Raw genomic sequence first — 17,981 nt, 5'->3', positions numbered from 1 at the left:
GAGTTCACTCAGAAGCACGACTTCCTCACCACACTCTCGAGTTCACTCAGAAGCACGACTTCCTCACCACACTCTAGAGTTCACTCAGAAGCACGACTTCCTCACCACACTCTAGAGTTCACTCAGAAGCACGACTTCCTCACCACACTCTCGAGTTCACTCAGAAGCACGACTTCCTCACCACACTCTAGAGTTCACTCAGAAGCACGACTTCCTCACCACACTCTAGAGTTCACTCAGAAGCACGACTTCCTCACCACACTCTCGAGTTCACTCAGAAGCACGACTTCCTCACCACACTCTAGAGTTCACTCAGAAGCACGACTTCCTCACCACACTCTAGAGTTCACTCAGAAGCACGACTTCCTCACCACACTCTCGAGTTCACTCAGAAGCACGACTTCCTCACCACACTCTTGAGTTCACTCAGAAGCACGACTTCCTCACCACACTCTAGAGTTCACTCAGAAGCACGACTTCCTCACCACACTCTAGAGTTCACTCAGAAGCACGACTTCCTCACCACACTCTCGAGTTCACTCAGAAGCACGACTTCCTCACCACACTCTAGAGTTCACTCAGAAGCACGACTTCCTCACCACACTCTAGAGTTCACTCAGAAGCACGACTTCCTCACCACACTCTAGAGTTCACTCAGAAGTTTTTTTGTTTATTTGTTTTGTTTATCTGTTTGTTTTATCGTTACTTATATAATTGTATGTACCAATAATTCAAAAGAGTTCACATCATCACCTGACAGAAAGTCAAATGCAGACATTATTCCTGTGATGTCTGTGATAGAGATAACAGACTCGTGTGACAGCTTGTACCTCCGATCACAAGTGCTTGTTAACATCAGTGTGTGTGTTTTAATTGTTATCATCATATGGTAAGTTAAGGGAGAAAGGCCAGATGTTTATTCATACTCGCGTCAACAAGCACCTGTGGTATATACCAAATTAATGAAAAAGCAGATCACGCGCCTTCGGGTTTATCATCCTATAAACATTAAACATGTACATTTATGGACCATGGGGTCGTGGTTTCGAAGCTTCTTACATATACATGTACATAGGCTACTTCGAAATTTTGAGTCTTATCATTTAATGACTTAAATTGTAATAAATTTCATAGTTCTATTAATAAAGTCGTTCTTACATACATAAGAAATAAAACAAAAAACATCAATGTTAATCAGTCATAATTGTTTTTCAAACATTCCAACACATGATAAAATCTGAAAGTACCGAGGTATGAATTCACGACAGATCACTACTGTATCACCTGCGAGACATCCTCTGTATTTTGGGCGGGCTATTGTTGAAAACAACTTTTACATCGCCTGCTGCTGCTGTCTGTTTTTATTCCGTTCAAAACCATGTAAATCATTCATACCTGACGTTTCTAATCAATAAAACAAAACTACATTTGATCCCCGACTTCTTATCGCCAACCAACGAACGCCACATCGATGAAGTCCAAGGGAGCTAACTCTATGAGGAAATCGAGGAAAAATGGGGTTGCCCCCGATCGGAGCTTTCCTCCAAAAAGTCTTACTGTTTGTGACTGCTTTCGCGGTTGTTGGAGCGGAGCCGTCCTATGGGTCGGACACCTTCTGTCTGAACATCGCAGGGATGGAGAGGTGCCAGAATAGCTCGAATATCAAACTGTCAAGACTTCAAGGAAAACATGTAAGGCCGATGCACACCGCTGCTTCACTCACAGTGGTACGGTTCGGGTCTGTTATGCTTCACGCAAAGTGGTACGGTTCGGGTCTGTAGCCTAACAATACAGTCAGACTTGTCCAACTATGTATCAATTTGCTTGTGGTAATAACGGTCATTCAAATTGTATCATTCCAGATAAATTACAATGTTATTCAATATATATATAAATATGTATTATCAATTCAATTTAATGTAAATTTTCAATTAACTTTAAAATTTAAATTTTGTAACAACAGGGACGTATAATACATATGATATATTATACGTCCCTGGTAACAATAATTTCGAAAATGAAATAATGCATTCAATCTTGTAATTAATTATATCATACAAGGTCAGTATTTAATTTACTAATTTACCAGGGTTACATACCCATCTGCTTCAGGGAAATTAAATAACCCTTCTTTGAGTTTTCAGGGTTTCGAACGAATGTGTGCCTATGTTTATGTAGTATTGGGTACAGGCATTAGCCTCTTCTGTCTATCTGTATATCTGTAGTAGGAAGGAACGATAGAAACACCCTGTCATTGCTTGGGTTTAAACTAGTGATCCTTTGATCTCTAGCCAGACACATACTTTACTGCCCGACTAAAAGGAAATTCCCATTAACCAAGACTAGTAATGTAACATGTACTCTCGGGGGACCATGGGAAAACCTAGGGAACTGAGTATTCAATTTTAAGTGAGTTTGAATGTTTTAGGAAAAGTTAGGCAGGGACCGACAAAATGCTTCAAATTAAACAGCACCTTCGAGTTATGAGTTTCGGGAGAGGTTTGACTGTACATTCTAGATTACGAGACGATGATATGACGTCATTCTGATGCAACGTTAACCTATGTTATGTCAGTGTTTTGTATGTCACTTCAGTTAAACACGCATCATTGTGATGATAATGATGTTCAGAGAGGTCTTCTAGTAAATAACCACGTTTGGAAAAACTTAATAATTTGACACAATAATACATTTATATTTCAAAATCATATCTAAAATATATACATCACTATTGAACAGTCACTAGGTTGTCACCCTGGTATAACACTTGGCACTTAATTTAGGATAGTCACCTTAATGTCCTGGGCTTGATTCCCTGAGGGAACATGACAAGATAAGGGGTCACCTGCCCGACCACATGGGTTTTCCACGGCCGGGTAATCTGGTTTGCCCCTACAGTAAGATCCCTTGCATGCTTCCGTCCCAGTCAATATGAGTGTTTAATGTAAGACGGTAGCTTGTTTCACAGTGTTTTAAAAGAATAAAGTTTCTGTTCAATTTGAACTTTAAGAGAATTTTTCTCAGCTCAGTGTAAAAAAAGAGATTCTTGATGTGGATCCACACAGAGTTGTCAATAAATAGATACATTTATAGAAAATTCTGTTTCCCACATGTGGGGATCAAGGTGATTTTTAATTCTTGAATTTATAAGCAAGATTTTCTTTTTGTTGTATTCAGGATGGAAAGGCTCAAGAAGTTGTGACACAAGAGGGGCGTGTCCTGAAGCTACAAACTGTCAGTGAAAAGCCACTTATCATAGGTATGTAATCTACTGTTTCAGCAAATGATAAAAAAGTTTTGCATGATTGGCAACAACATGTAGGACAAAATTTTACAGTACCATGGTAATCATATCATACTGTTCATAAGACAACAAACCCTTTTCGATAATAAGCCCACTTGAATGAACTGCTTTACAATAATAATGTGAACTTATGCTATTTCATTGTCTTGTGAGTCAAAAGTAATGTGTTGGGGCCCTCTAACTTACAGAAGATAAGTGTTAATTTTGTACTCTACTGTCCAAACTCATGAGAATAGTACCAATGCTGGGTTTTAGACATATAATTTATTTTTTAGCCTAATGGAGATTTGATATTTGTTGTGTCACAGAGATACCAGAGTTTTTGACAGGAGAGGAATGTGACCACTTCATCCAGACAGCCCAGAGAGAAGGACTTGAAGACAGTGTGACCACACAAAACTCTGGGAAACAAAATGATGGCTTTACACTGATGGACAAGGATAAAGACAGGAAACTTAGTGTGGACGAGGTAATTATGTCTCTTGTCAAACATCTTTCTGATTGAAATCAGTTCTGTCTAACCTGTCCACACTATATTAACAAGTTAACTGTCACCTGTCAAATCTATGTGAACAAGTTAACTGTCACCTGTCAAATCTATGTGAACAAGTTAACTGTCACCTGTCAAATCTATGTGAACAAGTCAACTGTCACCTGTCAAATCTATGTGAACAAGATAACTTTTCCCTGTCAGGTTTATATGAACAAGGTAACTCTCCTTGTCAAGTCTTTTTGAACAAGGGAGGGAACTCTCACCTGTCAAATGTATGTAAACAAGATAACTCTCCTTGTCAAGTCATTGTGACTGAGGTAATCCTCCCCCAATCAAATCAATGTGAACAGGGTAACTCTACCCCAGTCAGATCTTTGTCATTGAGGTTACTCTCCCTAGTCAGATCTTTGTGTATAAGATAACTCTCATCCTTGTCAGTTCTACAAAATGTTTATGCGTAATGAAAAAGCTTTCTTCCTGCACATAATACATAATGTATTTTAAGAAATGAGGTTCTATTGTCACCAACAGGCCTCATTTAAAAATATTATTGTTGCATTTCAAGATTAATTAGCAGATTTTTGGATCGCTGTGTGTTTTACCGTTTGATGGCCCTAATGACCTTTTATGTGGACGGGCCGTTAAGAATGTAATAATAATAATAATAATTAGCACATTTCATTTCTTGATTTGTTGTAGATGAGGGTAACCATAGAAACGGGTATGGACATTTACCCTGATGAAGAGGATATCATGAAAATGTAAGTATTATGATAATTGTTTCAAAATACTGTAAACATACTTATTGGTTGGATGGCACAGTGGTGATACTTTCTCCATTCACCAAGACGTCAGGGTTTTGATTGTCGGAGCAGATGTAAACAAGTATGGGGTCACTTGCCCGACCCCGTGGGTTTTCCCCAGGTACTCTGGTTTCCTCCCACAGTAAGACCACTTGTGTTCTCCCATCCTGGCCAAAAAGAGTGATTGATATAAGGGGGGAAACTTGTTTCACATGAATTTTATGAGATAATTACTCTACAACTAAAAAATCCAACTTCAAAATCTTTATCAAAATATTTGAAATGAAACCAGGAAAATATGCATTTATTTGAACTTCACTTTGTTAAAATGGAAAAATTATCATAAGATATGGACAATGAATTCAGTTTAATTTAAAAAAAGAAAAAAATATATTTTAAATAAAAGAAAAATTGGGATCTGGGGTGCTTTCATGATAAAATATATGGCAGTTGAATGTTGAACAAGATACACACCGGCAATATGTTTTTAAGTTATTGTTATATAACATAATTCAACATAAAAACAATGTGTTTAATATTTTTGATATGTTTCTAATTTCATAGGTTGTTCTTCTCCTTAATGTGTGCACACATGAAACTAATTACCGTAAATACATGTACCATAAAATAAACAGTTCTGAAAATGACTACAAGAACAAGCCTCAAATGTAATGGTACATTTATCTTATTCTAATTTTTAGGTTTGCTGACACAGGATTGGATAAAGATGGTGATGGTAAGAACTGTACCCTGTATTTTAATCATTGATATTTCTTTATTCAACATGAGGGGCTGAGGTGGCTAAGATGTCTCACCATTTTATCACTTGCCTTCTACCTCCGTGTCATGGGTTTGGAGGCCTACATGGGGCAGCTGCCAGGTACTGGCTGCAAGTCGATAGTTTTTCTTTGGGAACTCAGGTTTTCCTCCACCACCCTAACCTGGCACTTTGAGGCCTACAGGGGGCAGCTGCCAGGTACTGGCTGCAAGTCGATAGTTCTTCTTCGGGAACTCAGGTTTTCCTCCACCACCCTAACCTGGCACTTTGAGGCCTACAGGGGGCAGCCGCCAGGTACTGGCTGCAAGTCGATAGTTCTTCTTTGGGAACTCAGGTTTTCCTCCACCACCCTAACCTGGCACTTTGAGGCCTACAGGGGGCAGCCGCCAGGTACTGGCTGCAAGTCGATAGTTCTTCTTTGGGAACTCAGGTTTTCCTCCACCACCCTAACCTGGCACTTTGAGGCCTACAGGGGGCAGCCGCCAGGTACTGGCTGCAAGTCGATAGTTCTTCTTTGGGAACTCAGGTTTTCCTCCACCATCCAAACCTGGCACATCCTAAAACGAAACTGGGCTATTAATAGGATGTAAAACCATAGTGAAACTAATTAAACGTTATTAGCATACTCATTGTGAGAATAAAGTTTCCAAATGTTTTAAACAGAGGAACTGTTACAGATTCATAGCAATAAATCATCCTGATTTTCATAATGGAAGAATACTTTCAGAATGAAGCTAAGTACTGGTACTAGATCAGAGTGAGTCTGTTGATGTACCAACACTACAATTCAATATCATTCTTATCTCCTAGAGTTCCTTCCCTTTGTTTCACTCTGTCAGACGGTATAGCAAAAATCTTGACAAGCCATTGGGGCTGAGAATGTTATACATGTACAGAACAATAGTTGTTACTGTACTATAAAACATTGATAAACTGATACCATATACCTTGACAATGGTATAAGATATGTGATAGTTTAATTGTCTGTATGTAAGTGGTAAGATTAATTGGCAGTGTATTTGATTCATTTGTCCTCCATGATTCCACTGTAAATCACTTAGATTTCTTGAATGCTTTATTTTGCTAACTTACCTCTATAGACATTTTTGAGAGCATGTGATTTCGCAAATGCTTATCAAGAAATGACGTTGAATTAGTGAATGATGAGCTATTGGAAAACTCCCATATCAGCAGCTGATAACTTCATATTGGCAGCCATTTAGCTTGAGAGTCATGTGACTACACCTGAAAAGTGATTTAGTCATGTGATACATGTTGTGTCGATACTGAATTGTATTTACCAAAGTATTATACAGGCCAGTACGTAGACAAAAGAAATAGATGTGAACACTCTACATGCTTTTATGTTTGAAGAGTGAAGTGAGTTGTTTTTAAGGTAGGATGACAAGACTTGCTTGGCTTTCCTCATGAATTAATGCAAATATAAATACCATGCTAAATATAAATGATTTACATCCATGTGTATATTCAGGATAAAAATGGCACCATGAGTGTGAGTGTTAAGTCTGCCATTTAATCCACTTAGATCTGTGTCTTAATATATTGTATTTGTAATAGCAAGGAGTAATGAAAAATGTCCTACCCTGGTGGGGCTGGAACACATCCTTTAGTTCTCTAGCCAGACACTCTACCACTTTGCTTAAAGGAAGTTCTCACTAGTCATTGCTTATAAGGTAACCTTTACGGTTTCATTTCAAAGTTTGATCTTTCCAACCCACATAGACAAAATATCAGCAGAAGAGTTGAAGGATTTCAGTCCTGGAGACATGAAGCGATACTTTTACAAGTTCCTGCAAGAACAGCCAGAGAAACATTCTCGCTTCAGCAAACAAGTTTGGCTTTTCCCAGATAACTCCAAGGATACAGTGTTTGAGAAAATTCAAGACAGGTGAGGTGTTTTGATTTAGCCTTGGGTGTATACTGATAAAATATATTAGGCCCAGCCAATTTCATTTCTTGTCTATTGGATTTCATGCTTCAAGTTTCTCATGCTATTTGAAGATTTCCCTTTTTGGAAAAAGCAACCAATTGGCCCGACCTTACAAACTGAATGTGACATAAATGTGCATTGTTTGTCATTGACAAATAAATTACAGAATTTAAATGGTACTTTTTACTTGTATCCCTAAAATCATCTAAAGGGAGGTAAATCTACCACACACAAAATTGTGGCAGAGAAAAATAAAGGAAACAATATCCTTGGAAATTGGTTCCTTTACTTTTGATTAAGAAAGAATATTGACTGTAAGCTATACTTAAACACAGATTGAAATATCATGTATTTGATGTATTTCTACTGTAAATATTATGTTTACTAGGGAATTCTTTAGATAAAAGATTTTATCAATATGTTTTCCCGTATTTACTCAAACAAAATTTTGGTTTTTGGCCCGAAGGTTGGTATAAATTTTTGGCCCCCTGGGGCCAGATGGGCAGGGCCCAACACAGAAAAACTAAGTCACAAGTAGATTTTGTTCATTTTCATATCATTGCTTTGCACCATCACCAATTCATTTGGATCTTTGGTTCTTTGAAACAGTTTGATCCCCACTGAATAACTATAGCATTACTGAGCATCAGGAGATAAATACAATCATAACTACTAATTTGTCGTAGGGTCTGGTCTCTCCAGAAGCCATTGAGATTACCATCCCATAACTCAAAAGCATTGCTAGACATCAAGGGATTAACAACTGATCTCTGTCCCTGACCCTAGGGAAAATTTAAAGCTTTATCTGTGGGACGAGGCTCATCAGGAGAAAGGTTTTCCTTCTGAACAAATGTGAAGTTTTACATTATTGACTTAGATATCCTGGTGAGCAATATAGACCCTCTGGGCCTCTTGTTTAGAGAAGTCGACTTGTTTGACAAGCCCAGTACTTATATAATCATAGATCTGAGGTACAAGGTTTGATGCTCCCTGTGTTTTATAAACATATGTAACTGTATCCAGCAATTAGCCTGTGCCTGATTACATGTCTGCTTGAGTACAATTCAGTAAAAATTGCTAATGTAGCTATTTCATTGTCATTTAATAAATCCACTCCCAGGTTTAATGAAGGGGCAATGGAAACCGTTAGAAATATGATAGCTTTAATGACAGTTTCCAGAAAGGACAGGGACTCAGTCATGCATACTAAAGAGAAATATAAAAAATAGAAAAGAAAGAAAAAGAAAGAAAGGAAGAAAGAAAAAAGAAAGAAAGAAAGAAGAAAAAGTAAGAAAACCTGTACAGTTGAAGTATTTTGTTTTACTCCTTTTGTCTCTCCATTTGTCTTCAGAGTATCAAGAACAGTTGACCTCCCCATCGAACTGATCAAGATGAGTGACTTTCAGGTAAATTATAGTAGATTTTGATATGGTAGGGTTATTGTTGTGTGATGAAGACAGGTGGAAATCTTTACATGTAGTATCATGGTGTATAAATACATTGATATTTCTTGTGAGATCAGTCTTCAGAATCTGAGTGATAAACTTATAACTTGTATTTGTTGGTGTCGGGTGAAACTTCTGAAAATTATGTTTTTAATTTACATAGATCAGTATTTCAGTTGCTTTCTGTTTTGTTTCATATTCAAACAATCATGACTTGCCTTAAGTAATACATTGAATGTATATTGAAGAGGGAATGAATCATCATTTCTGCTAACAAGGCTAAAAGAGACAATATAATGTTCAGACATTGTCATTTTTTAGGTTACCTGAGACAAAATCTCATGGTGACCTAGTGTGGATGCCTTTTATCCAGCATCATGCTACATTCACTTTTGATCTTTTTTTAACTTCTTCTTGAAAACACCTGAACCAGTTTGAATTAAATTTTTATGACCAAATGTGAACCTAAATTATAAGTGGTAACTTAGACTAAAATTTCAAAACTCTTTCTTTTCAACACCTAGATATTGAAGAAAAGAATGTTGATCATTGATGGAAGGATCTAAAAGTGCTTTACCAGGATTTTAGATTTAATGACCCATTTTTGTGCTTATTATAAACTTGGTTAGACTTGTTAGTATAAGATGACAGTCTGATGATCTGCACATAATGATCCTGGCTGACCCTCAGGGGCTGATGGGCTGGACAAAAAGGAGTCAAATAAACAGAAATTTCTAAATCTTCTTTTCAACATTCAGATTAGAAGAATTTAAATGCATTCTATGAATACAAGGGTCATAAGGTGCTTAATCAAAATCTTCATTAGCTCATATGGTTCAAAGGGAAAAGCAGGATATTGTCCAAAATTTTGTATAAACAGTGGGTCTCTTCCCCCTGGGGCCACAGGGGTGGGGCTCAATTGGGAAAATCCACCAATTTCCTTAAAATCTATCTAGTTCTTCAGGATTTGTCCAAATTTGATGTGGAGCATGTGTGGGTGAAGGGAAATTGGTTGTGTATAAAGTGTTGGTTTTGGTCCTGTGGGGCTCAACAGCGAAAATCTAACCCGCAAGTAGATTTTAATTTTCATATCATTACCCTAGGTCAGATTATATCTTTGAAGCCATTGAGATTACCATCTCATAATTTAATAGCATTACTGGACATCAGGAGATTACCAACTGCTCTCTGTCCCCACCCCTAGGTAATTTGAAGCTGTATCTCTAGGCTGAGGCTCAATAGGTTTCTAAAGAAATGTAAAGTTTTGCATTATTGACTTAAATATCCAGATGAGCAATACAGGCCTTCTGGGCCTCTTTTTAAATTTCCTATTGGTCTCAAATTACCCCTAGGAAAGGAGTAGATTTGTTATAGTTTATATAGGAAATACAGTTTTGAACTTCTTTTAATTCAGTCATGGTTAGAATCATTAGCGGTTGTGATGGCAGTCTACATTATGTACACAATATAGTGTTTACAAGATTATTTATATGACAGGAACAAGATCAGCATTGTAACCCAGGTAACTGTCAAAGCTGTTGGACCTCATTTAGTTTATAGATTGGATCAGTGAAAGGCCATTGTAAGTTATGAATTTTAGCATCATAGAAATGGATGATTAGGCTTCAAAGTCTTCAGTATTCAGTTTTATTGTTTATGCTTTTTGGTTCTTTTTCAGTGTCATTTTCACTTTGAAAAACAAATTATTTTTCTACAGCTTTCCTTACACATCTGTGAAGTACCTGTACAAGGTATGGTTCTTATGTTTAAGGTTTCTTATCTGAAGCATCTACAATCTGGCTGTCAAACATTTTGCATTTACAGGTTGTGACCTATGGGGTCAAAGGTCACTATAACGCCCACTACGACTCGTCTGAGGTGAATAAAAAAGTCCCTTGTTGTACACGTCAGAGAACTCTACAATGCAGAATCTGCAGGTGAGACCCAAATTTTGAGGTTATAAGGTTATGTTAGAAAAAAAAACCCAGAAACATTGGCTAAATGCAAATTTGTGTTTAGAGGCAAGACTGTGACTAGAGGCAAGTAAGTGGCTTAATGCAATATTGTGCCTAACTGTGATATTGTGGCTAAATGCAATGTTGTGACTAACTTTGATATTGTGACTAAATGCAATGTTGTGACTGAAGGCAAATTTGTGGCTTAACGTAAGTTTGTCTAATAGCTTCTTAAATTAATTCATCACATGATTTTCTTGTTATTCTGTGAATATACCCATATTTTGCATACTACATGTGTAATATAACCGACTGTGGCATCAGGTTTTAAATAATGAAATGATGTCACACACTCACCGACCGTGAAGTGACAATGGAGACTACAGATATAGAGCTGAATTGACTGCGTTTTTGTTTTGGAAATGTCATTTTTCTGTAATAATGTAATTATCAATCATGTGAGGAAAATGGGTTTTTAAATTTATTTCCATTTGATATGTAACCTATGAAACTTGATTGTAACAAATGTTTAAAGAAGTGCTGGAGGGATCTGTCTAAAATTTCATATGTCCCTAGTCATGCACATTTAATTTTTGGTCTGATCAAAAACACAAAATTGTCCACAAGTGGCGATCTTGGCTTTTGACTTCATTGGTTTGTTATCATTATTTCTTGAGATCTACTCTATAGATCTTTCTCAAATTTCATGTATAGGTTTCTTTAGGTCTTTTGTTGTGCCTGTTTGAGTTTGGGACTGATGAGAACAACAAAATGTCGGACAGGCAGCCATCTTTGATTTTGCTTAGTAAAGATTGTTATTGCTATTTCTAAAGAATTACTGAATGGATATCTCTCAAACTTCATACCTATGTTCCCTTTGGTCTCTCCTTGTGCTTGTTTGATTTTGGGACTGATCAGAAGAATCAAAATGGCTTCCAGGCAGCTATTTTGGATTTGTCAGATAAAGATTATCATCGCTATTTCTGCAAAGGAACGTTCAATTGTCTTATCGTTCTGAGCAAAAACTGAGAAGACAAAAGAAGGGAAAAGATCCAACCTTAAAAGAGCATTTAAAGATCAAATAATGGTGGGCGTCAAGATCCCTCTGGGATCTTTGGTTTTCCAATATATTCTATGTAATCCAACATCTGATAATGACACTTATTTTCATGTGTTCAACCCATGATATCACTTCATTTTGATTTCATTCAAGGTCACAAGGGTCAAATTTGTTGTAACCTATAAACAGCTTCTGATTAACCAAAAAAAGGTGCATAAGCATGGTGTTTTGCTGACAGTTTTTTAGGACAATGCAGGTCAAAGTTTGCAAAAGAATTGACCTTGACTTTAAATCAATGGTACTTGGCATATAGATTCTATGGATGAAGCATGAAAATGTGTGAAAAGAAATTACCTTGACCCTTGTTCTAGGTCACAGGAGTGAATTTGTGAAAACAACCACTGCTGTCTAACCGAAAGGCACAGAAGCATTGTATTTGGTTGATAGGTTCCAAGGATGAAGCTCAACAAAATTTGTGAAAAAAATTACCTTCATGCACATTCAAGGTCACTAAGGTCAAATTTATTGAAACCTGTAAAAGAAACTCCTGGTAAACCAAAAGTCCAAGAAGCAGGACATTTGATGGAAGGCTGTTTCTGGGTCAAAGCCTGAGAAATTTTGAGAGAAAAAGAAATGACATGAGGCCATAACTCTCACTGTTAAGAGTTGAGTAAGAAGCTGTGGAAATTTGTTAGAATTGGTAGGATGTGCCCATTTTGAATGCCAATGGCATATGTGTTAATATATTTGTGATAAACACCAATTCTTTATTCAATGAACATTGAATACCAGGTGAGTGATTCAAGCTCATTGGACCTCTTGTTTCCTGGGTGTTATGCTCCTTCTTTTTGTATTCATAATTCTGATAACCATATACAGATGTATGTATTCCTTACTGAACAAATTCTCCAAATGCTTTGGTAACAATGAGGAAGTGAAAATGTGCCTGCTGTAATTAGGATGTTTTGGATGAAGTTTGGTTGGAGGTGTTTCCATTTTTGGACTTTTGAATTTGATATGACATAAGAATCAAACTTAATGGAGATGATAATTATGATCCAAAAATGTGTATATGGCATTAACGGGATATTGTTATAATTATGGGCAAAGAGTGATCATTTTTGTTTCCCAGTCCATACACATGTGTACAGAGCCACACACTTCCTCTGTGTTTGTTTCCCTACAGGTACATGACAGTACTGTTCTACCTAAGTGATGTAGAGGGAGGAGGAGAGACAGCGTTCCCTTTGGCTGGTAATGACAGCATAGATATGTTGGTAAGTATAATAAGTAAAATTGTAGTTAATTGTTACAAGGATTAAACAAAGACTGCAGGAATCTAGTTACTTCAAGGACACAAAATTTACAGCAGTCAAATTAGAGTCATCACTTGTGTGACAACTTTATGGTATGTTATTTACTGTGCTACAATGTTTGTTAATTGAATGTAAACATTTTGTTTATGTACTATTCATACGTATATTTGTGGGGTTTGATATTTCTAAAGCTCCACTGGCGTCATCTGAAGAAAAGAAGTCAAGAGATATTTTTTTTGTCTAACTTTTTGGTAATTTTGCAAAAACAAACAAACAAACAAAAAAAAAACCTAAAACTAAAAACATCAACCCAATTAACAAAAATTGCATGTGCAGAAATAAGTTTGAATCTTTAATCCAAAATCTATTTATAGCTTATTTGCTATCAAAATCAACTTGATCTTCACGCACCTTGAAGATCAAAGATGTGTTTTTTTCCCCAACAGCATTTGGGTCTGTTATCTATTAAATAACATCTGATAATTATGCTTAAATTTTGGAGATTGAAAAATTCATGAGAGCTTATAGATGTTGGCTGCCATGTCAATTCACAATACAACGTAGTACCATATTTAGTATCATTAGAATGAAATCCTCAGATATTGAAATGTTAGCTTGGTCAAGGAACTGCAGCTAACTGTTCCTCCACACCCCCTTCACTTACAATGAAATAGTGGACGTGACGATAATGATTTGTTTATCTCCTTTCTCCATGGTTTAGTGAATTACAGTTTTGAAAAACAGTTTTTGTAATAGGAAATTGGTGATAATGAGTCTGTGTCATATTCATAATCATAACAAAAGGCAACACAGCTTTCTTCAGATCAACCTTTTGAAACTGTTCTGTCCGCAATGATACAATACTGAAAAAAGTAATACATTAAAAAAAAGGAGGTATCCAACAATTTGCTCCAATGGGTCTGTAACAAATTATATATGAATTTATATAATTATTTAAGTGGAATTTCATCTGGATCATTACACATACTTATAATGTGTGTTCTTTAAGCCCTATTGTTGTAAGTACGGACTCTGCCCAGTCCCCTTTTCTTGTCGCCTGTCCTCGTCACAAAACAGAAAATTGAGAAGACAAACCTACCTTTACTTCAGCAAATTTCTATGTAGCCCTATACTTTATATACAATTTCCTTGTGACTACTCGGGACATGTTGATATATACATGATGCACTGGTAAATATATTTTTTGATTTCTCATCAGCGGGTACAAGAAGAACAGCTGATGAATCTGTACAGAAAGTGCGACTCCTACCTCCGTGTGACCCCAGCAAAGGGCAAGGCCATCATATGGTACAATCACAAGGTTGACCCAGACTCAGGCTGGCTTGGGGCCATGGACAGACATACATTCCATGGGGGGTGTCCCGTCACTGTGGGAACGAAATGGATCGCTAACTTTTGGATCAAGACAACCGACGATAAACTTGAAGATTTACATCGGATGATTAAATTTTCCAAACCAAACAACAGTATGAACCACAGAGATGAACTGTAGTAAAACTTAGAAAAAGATACGCAGTTTTTATTGGCTTTAAAATAATTTTCTAATATTTTTTCTTTAATCAGATGTTGAAAAATGACTTCTTCTACTTTTGTGGGACAAACATTCCACCTGTTAGACATGACACTGTATTTTTATGTATTTGTACATGTATCTTGTTTCTGAAGTATTTACCTATTATGTGTATACATCAATCTTGTTGATCCTTAGAGACTAATATCTCTATGAATTAATTCATGTCATTTTTTAACATTTTTATGTGAAGGTAAATACAGGGTAGCCTTATACATACATGCTTATATTTACTAGTCAAATTGTTACTGTTTTACTTGATGAAATTATTTCTAAATCAGTTTTATCACTTTGATTTGAGTTCTCCGGTCATTTAAAAGGTCCTATTTGTAATATTGTGTAGTCCCTTCCCCTGTTAAAATGAGATGGCAGTACACATTGTTTTTGTTAAAGTTTTATTATGTGCATATTGTTATGGCTGATGGACTTTGTTTTAATTGTTGAACGTTGAACTGTACACAATATTGTATTTTAATGTATCAATAAGCCTGTTCCTGGTAATAAGCCCTCTCCTACTTATTGCAGTTTCAGTGGTAGTGTCAGGAAATGCTTTATCAGTGACCTGTAATAAGCCCTCTCCTACTTATTGCAGTTTAAGTGGTAGTGTCAGGAAATGCTTTATCAGTGACCTGTTATAAGCCCACCCCTACTTATTGCAGTTTCATTGGTAGTGTCAGGAAGTGCTTTATCAGTGACCTGTAATAAGCCCACCCCTACTCAATAGTTTCAGTTGTAGTGTCAAGAAATGCTTTATCAGTGACCTGTAATAAGCCCACCCCTACTCAATAGTTTCAGTTGTAGTGTCAAGAAATGCTTTATCAGTGACCTGTTATACCCCTACCTTTCTACTTCGAGTCATGTGATGTGATATTGAACCCCAGGGCTAACTGTTGTATAAATTAGTATGATATAACATGAGGTACATGTGTACACTTACCATAATTTGTGGTTGTATATGAAGGCTGGCAATAGCACAGTCTGCAATGTATTGGACTGTGCCAACTCCGGTGAGGATCTGAGGTGTGTAGTTTCATATTCCTTACCTGGTGAAGGTTGCAGTTCTCAGGAAGTTGAGATAATCATCTGTTTTAGTTGTCCATCCTTGGGAAAGACACTTTCCTCATGTTTTTGTTGGAATGTAATGGGCCTCCAGTATGTTGTTCAGTGAGGTTGTCATCAGTCAACATGACCATTGTTGTTAATAGGGCAATAACAAAAACCTAGCAAGCAAATATATATATCAATGATGAAATAACTGCCTGGATGTGATTTTTTTCTTTTGTCATTCAGAATTTTTATATCAATGATGTTAGGTTGAGTTGGTGTCAGTTCCTGATGTTAGACTGTTGGTGTCAGTTCCTGATGTTAGACTGTGTTGGTGTCAGTTCCTGATGTTAGACTTTGTTGGTGTCAGTTCCTGATGTTAGACTGTGTTGGTGTCAGTTCCTGGTGTTAGACTGTTGGTGTCAGTTCCTGATGTTAGACTGTGTTGGTGTCAGTTCCTGGTGTTAGACTGTGTTGGTGTCAGTTCCTGGTGTTAGACTTTGTTGGTGTCAGTTCCTGGTGTTAGACTGTGTTGGTGTCAGTTCCTGGTGTTAGACTGTGTTGGTGTCAGTTCCTGATGTTAGACTGTGTTGGTGTCAGTTCCTGATGTTAGACTGTGTTGGTGTCAGTTCCTGATGTTAGACTGTGTTGGTGTCAGTTCCTGGTGTTAGACTGTGTTGGTGTCAGTTCCTGATGTTAGACTGTGTTGGTGTCAGTTCCTGATGTTAGACTGTGTTGGTGTCAGTTCCTGTGTTGGTGTCAGTTCCTGATGTTAGACTGTGTTGGTGTCAGTTCCTGATGTTAGACTGTGTTGGTGTCAGTTCCTGATGTTAGACTTTGTTGGTGTCAGTTCCTGGTGTTAGACTGTGTTGGTGTCAGTTCCTGGTGTTAGACTGTGTTGGTGTCAGTTCCTGGTGTTAGACTGTGTTGGTGTCAGTTCCTGGTGTTAGACTTTGTTGGTGTCAGTTCCTGGTGTTAGACTGTGTTGGTGTCAGTTCCTGGTGTTAGACTGTGTTGGTGTCAGTTCCTGGTGTTAGACTGTGTTGGTGTCAGTTCCTGGTGTTAGACTGTGTTGGTGTCAGTTCCTGGTGTTAGACTGTGTTGGTGTCAGTTCCTGGTGTTAGACTGTGTTGGTGTCAGTTCCTGGTGTTAGACTGTGTTGGTGTCAGTTCCTGGTGTTAGACTTTGTTGGTGTCAGTTCCTGATGTTAGACTGTGTTGGTGTCAGTTCCTGGTGTTAGACTGTGTTGGTGTCAGTTCTTGATGTTAGACTGTGTTGGTGTCAGTTCCTGATGTTAGACTGTGTTGGTGTCAGTTCCTGGTGTTAGACTGTGTTGGTGTCAGTTCCTGGTGTTAGACTGTGTTGGTGTCAGTTCCTGGTGTTAGACTGTGTTGGTGTCAGTTCCTGGTGTTAGACTGTGTTGGTGTCAGTTCCTGGTGTTAGACTGTGCTGGTGTCAGTTCCTGGTGTTAGACTGTGTTGGTGTCAGTTCCTGGTGTTAGACTGTGTTGGTGTCAGTTCCTGGTGTTAGACTGTGTTGGTGTCAGTTCCTGGTGTTAGACTGTGTTGGTGTCAGTTCCTGATGTTAGACTGTGTTGGTGTCAGTTCCTGATGTTAGACTGTGTTGGTGTCAGTTCCTGATGTTAGACTGTGTTGGTGTCAGTTCCTGATGTTAGACTGTGTTGGTGTCAGTTCCTGGTGTTAGACTATGTTGGTGTCAGTTCCTGATGTTAGACTGTGTTGGTGTCAGTTCCTGATGTTAGACTGTGTTGGTGTCAGTTCCTGGTGTTAGACTGTGTTGGTGTCAGTTCCTGATGTTAGACTTGGTTGGTGTCAGTTCCTGATGTTAGACTGTGTTGGTGTCAGTTCCTGATGTTAGACAGTGTTGGTGTCAGTTCCTGGTGTTAGATTGTGATATTTCTTATAAGGCCATGTATCACAGTTAAGGATTAACTTATAAATAAGTGACAGCCTTTGAGAAGTGATTTGTTTTAGTACTTACTCTTACAATCATTAATTTTCATGGGATTTATTTTTATCAATTTGGTGAGAGCTGTTTTATGTCAATTAATTGTTAGAATTAGTATAAATTGATGGATTGTGCTATATTGATAAACGAAATCAAGTTTCCACAGTATCCTTTTCTTTCAATTTTTTTGAAGAATTTAGCTCCACAAAAGATATGATTTTACAATCATTGTATCATAAATTTGATTTATAAATTTGATATTCATGAAATATT

At 37.3% G+C, this 17,981-nt stretch overlaps 1 protein-coding gene across 1 annotated transcript; it reads left to right on the top strand.

The window, feature by feature from the left end:
- Positions 1 to 1,514: 1,514 nt before the first annotated feature.
- Positions 1,515 to 16,253, top strand: LOC132561380 (transmembrane prolyl 4-hydroxylase-like). The gene is made up of 10 exons (XM_060226105.1): positions 1,515 to 1,691; positions 3,178 to 3,259; positions 3,613 to 3,773; positions 4,497 to 4,558; positions 5,302 to 5,336; positions 7,122 to 7,287; positions 8,681 to 8,735; positions 10,599 to 10,711; positions 12,976 to 13,066; positions 14,325 to 16,253. Exons 1-10 carry the CDS (start codon positions 1,515 to 1,517, stop codon positions 14,616 to 14,618), a joined length of 1,236 nt encoding a protein of 411 aa, XP_060082088.1. The 3' UTR covers positions 14,619 to 16,253.
- The last annotated feature ends 1,728 nt before the right edge of the window (positions 16,254 to 17,981 follow it).

This window comes from Ylistrum balloti, unplaced genomic scaffold, assembly GCF_031769215.1.
Source record: "Ylistrum balloti isolate Yb309-2 unplaced genomic scaffold, AGI_CSIRO_Ybal_v1 Utg371196, whole genome shotgun sequence".
Taxonomy (NCBI): Eukaryota; Metazoa; Mollusca; class Bivalvia; order Pectinida; family Pectinidae; genus Ylistrum; species Ylistrum balloti.
The sequence above is the reverse complement of the archived record's forward strand: the minus strand, read 5'-3'. Positions and strand labels throughout refer to the sequence as shown.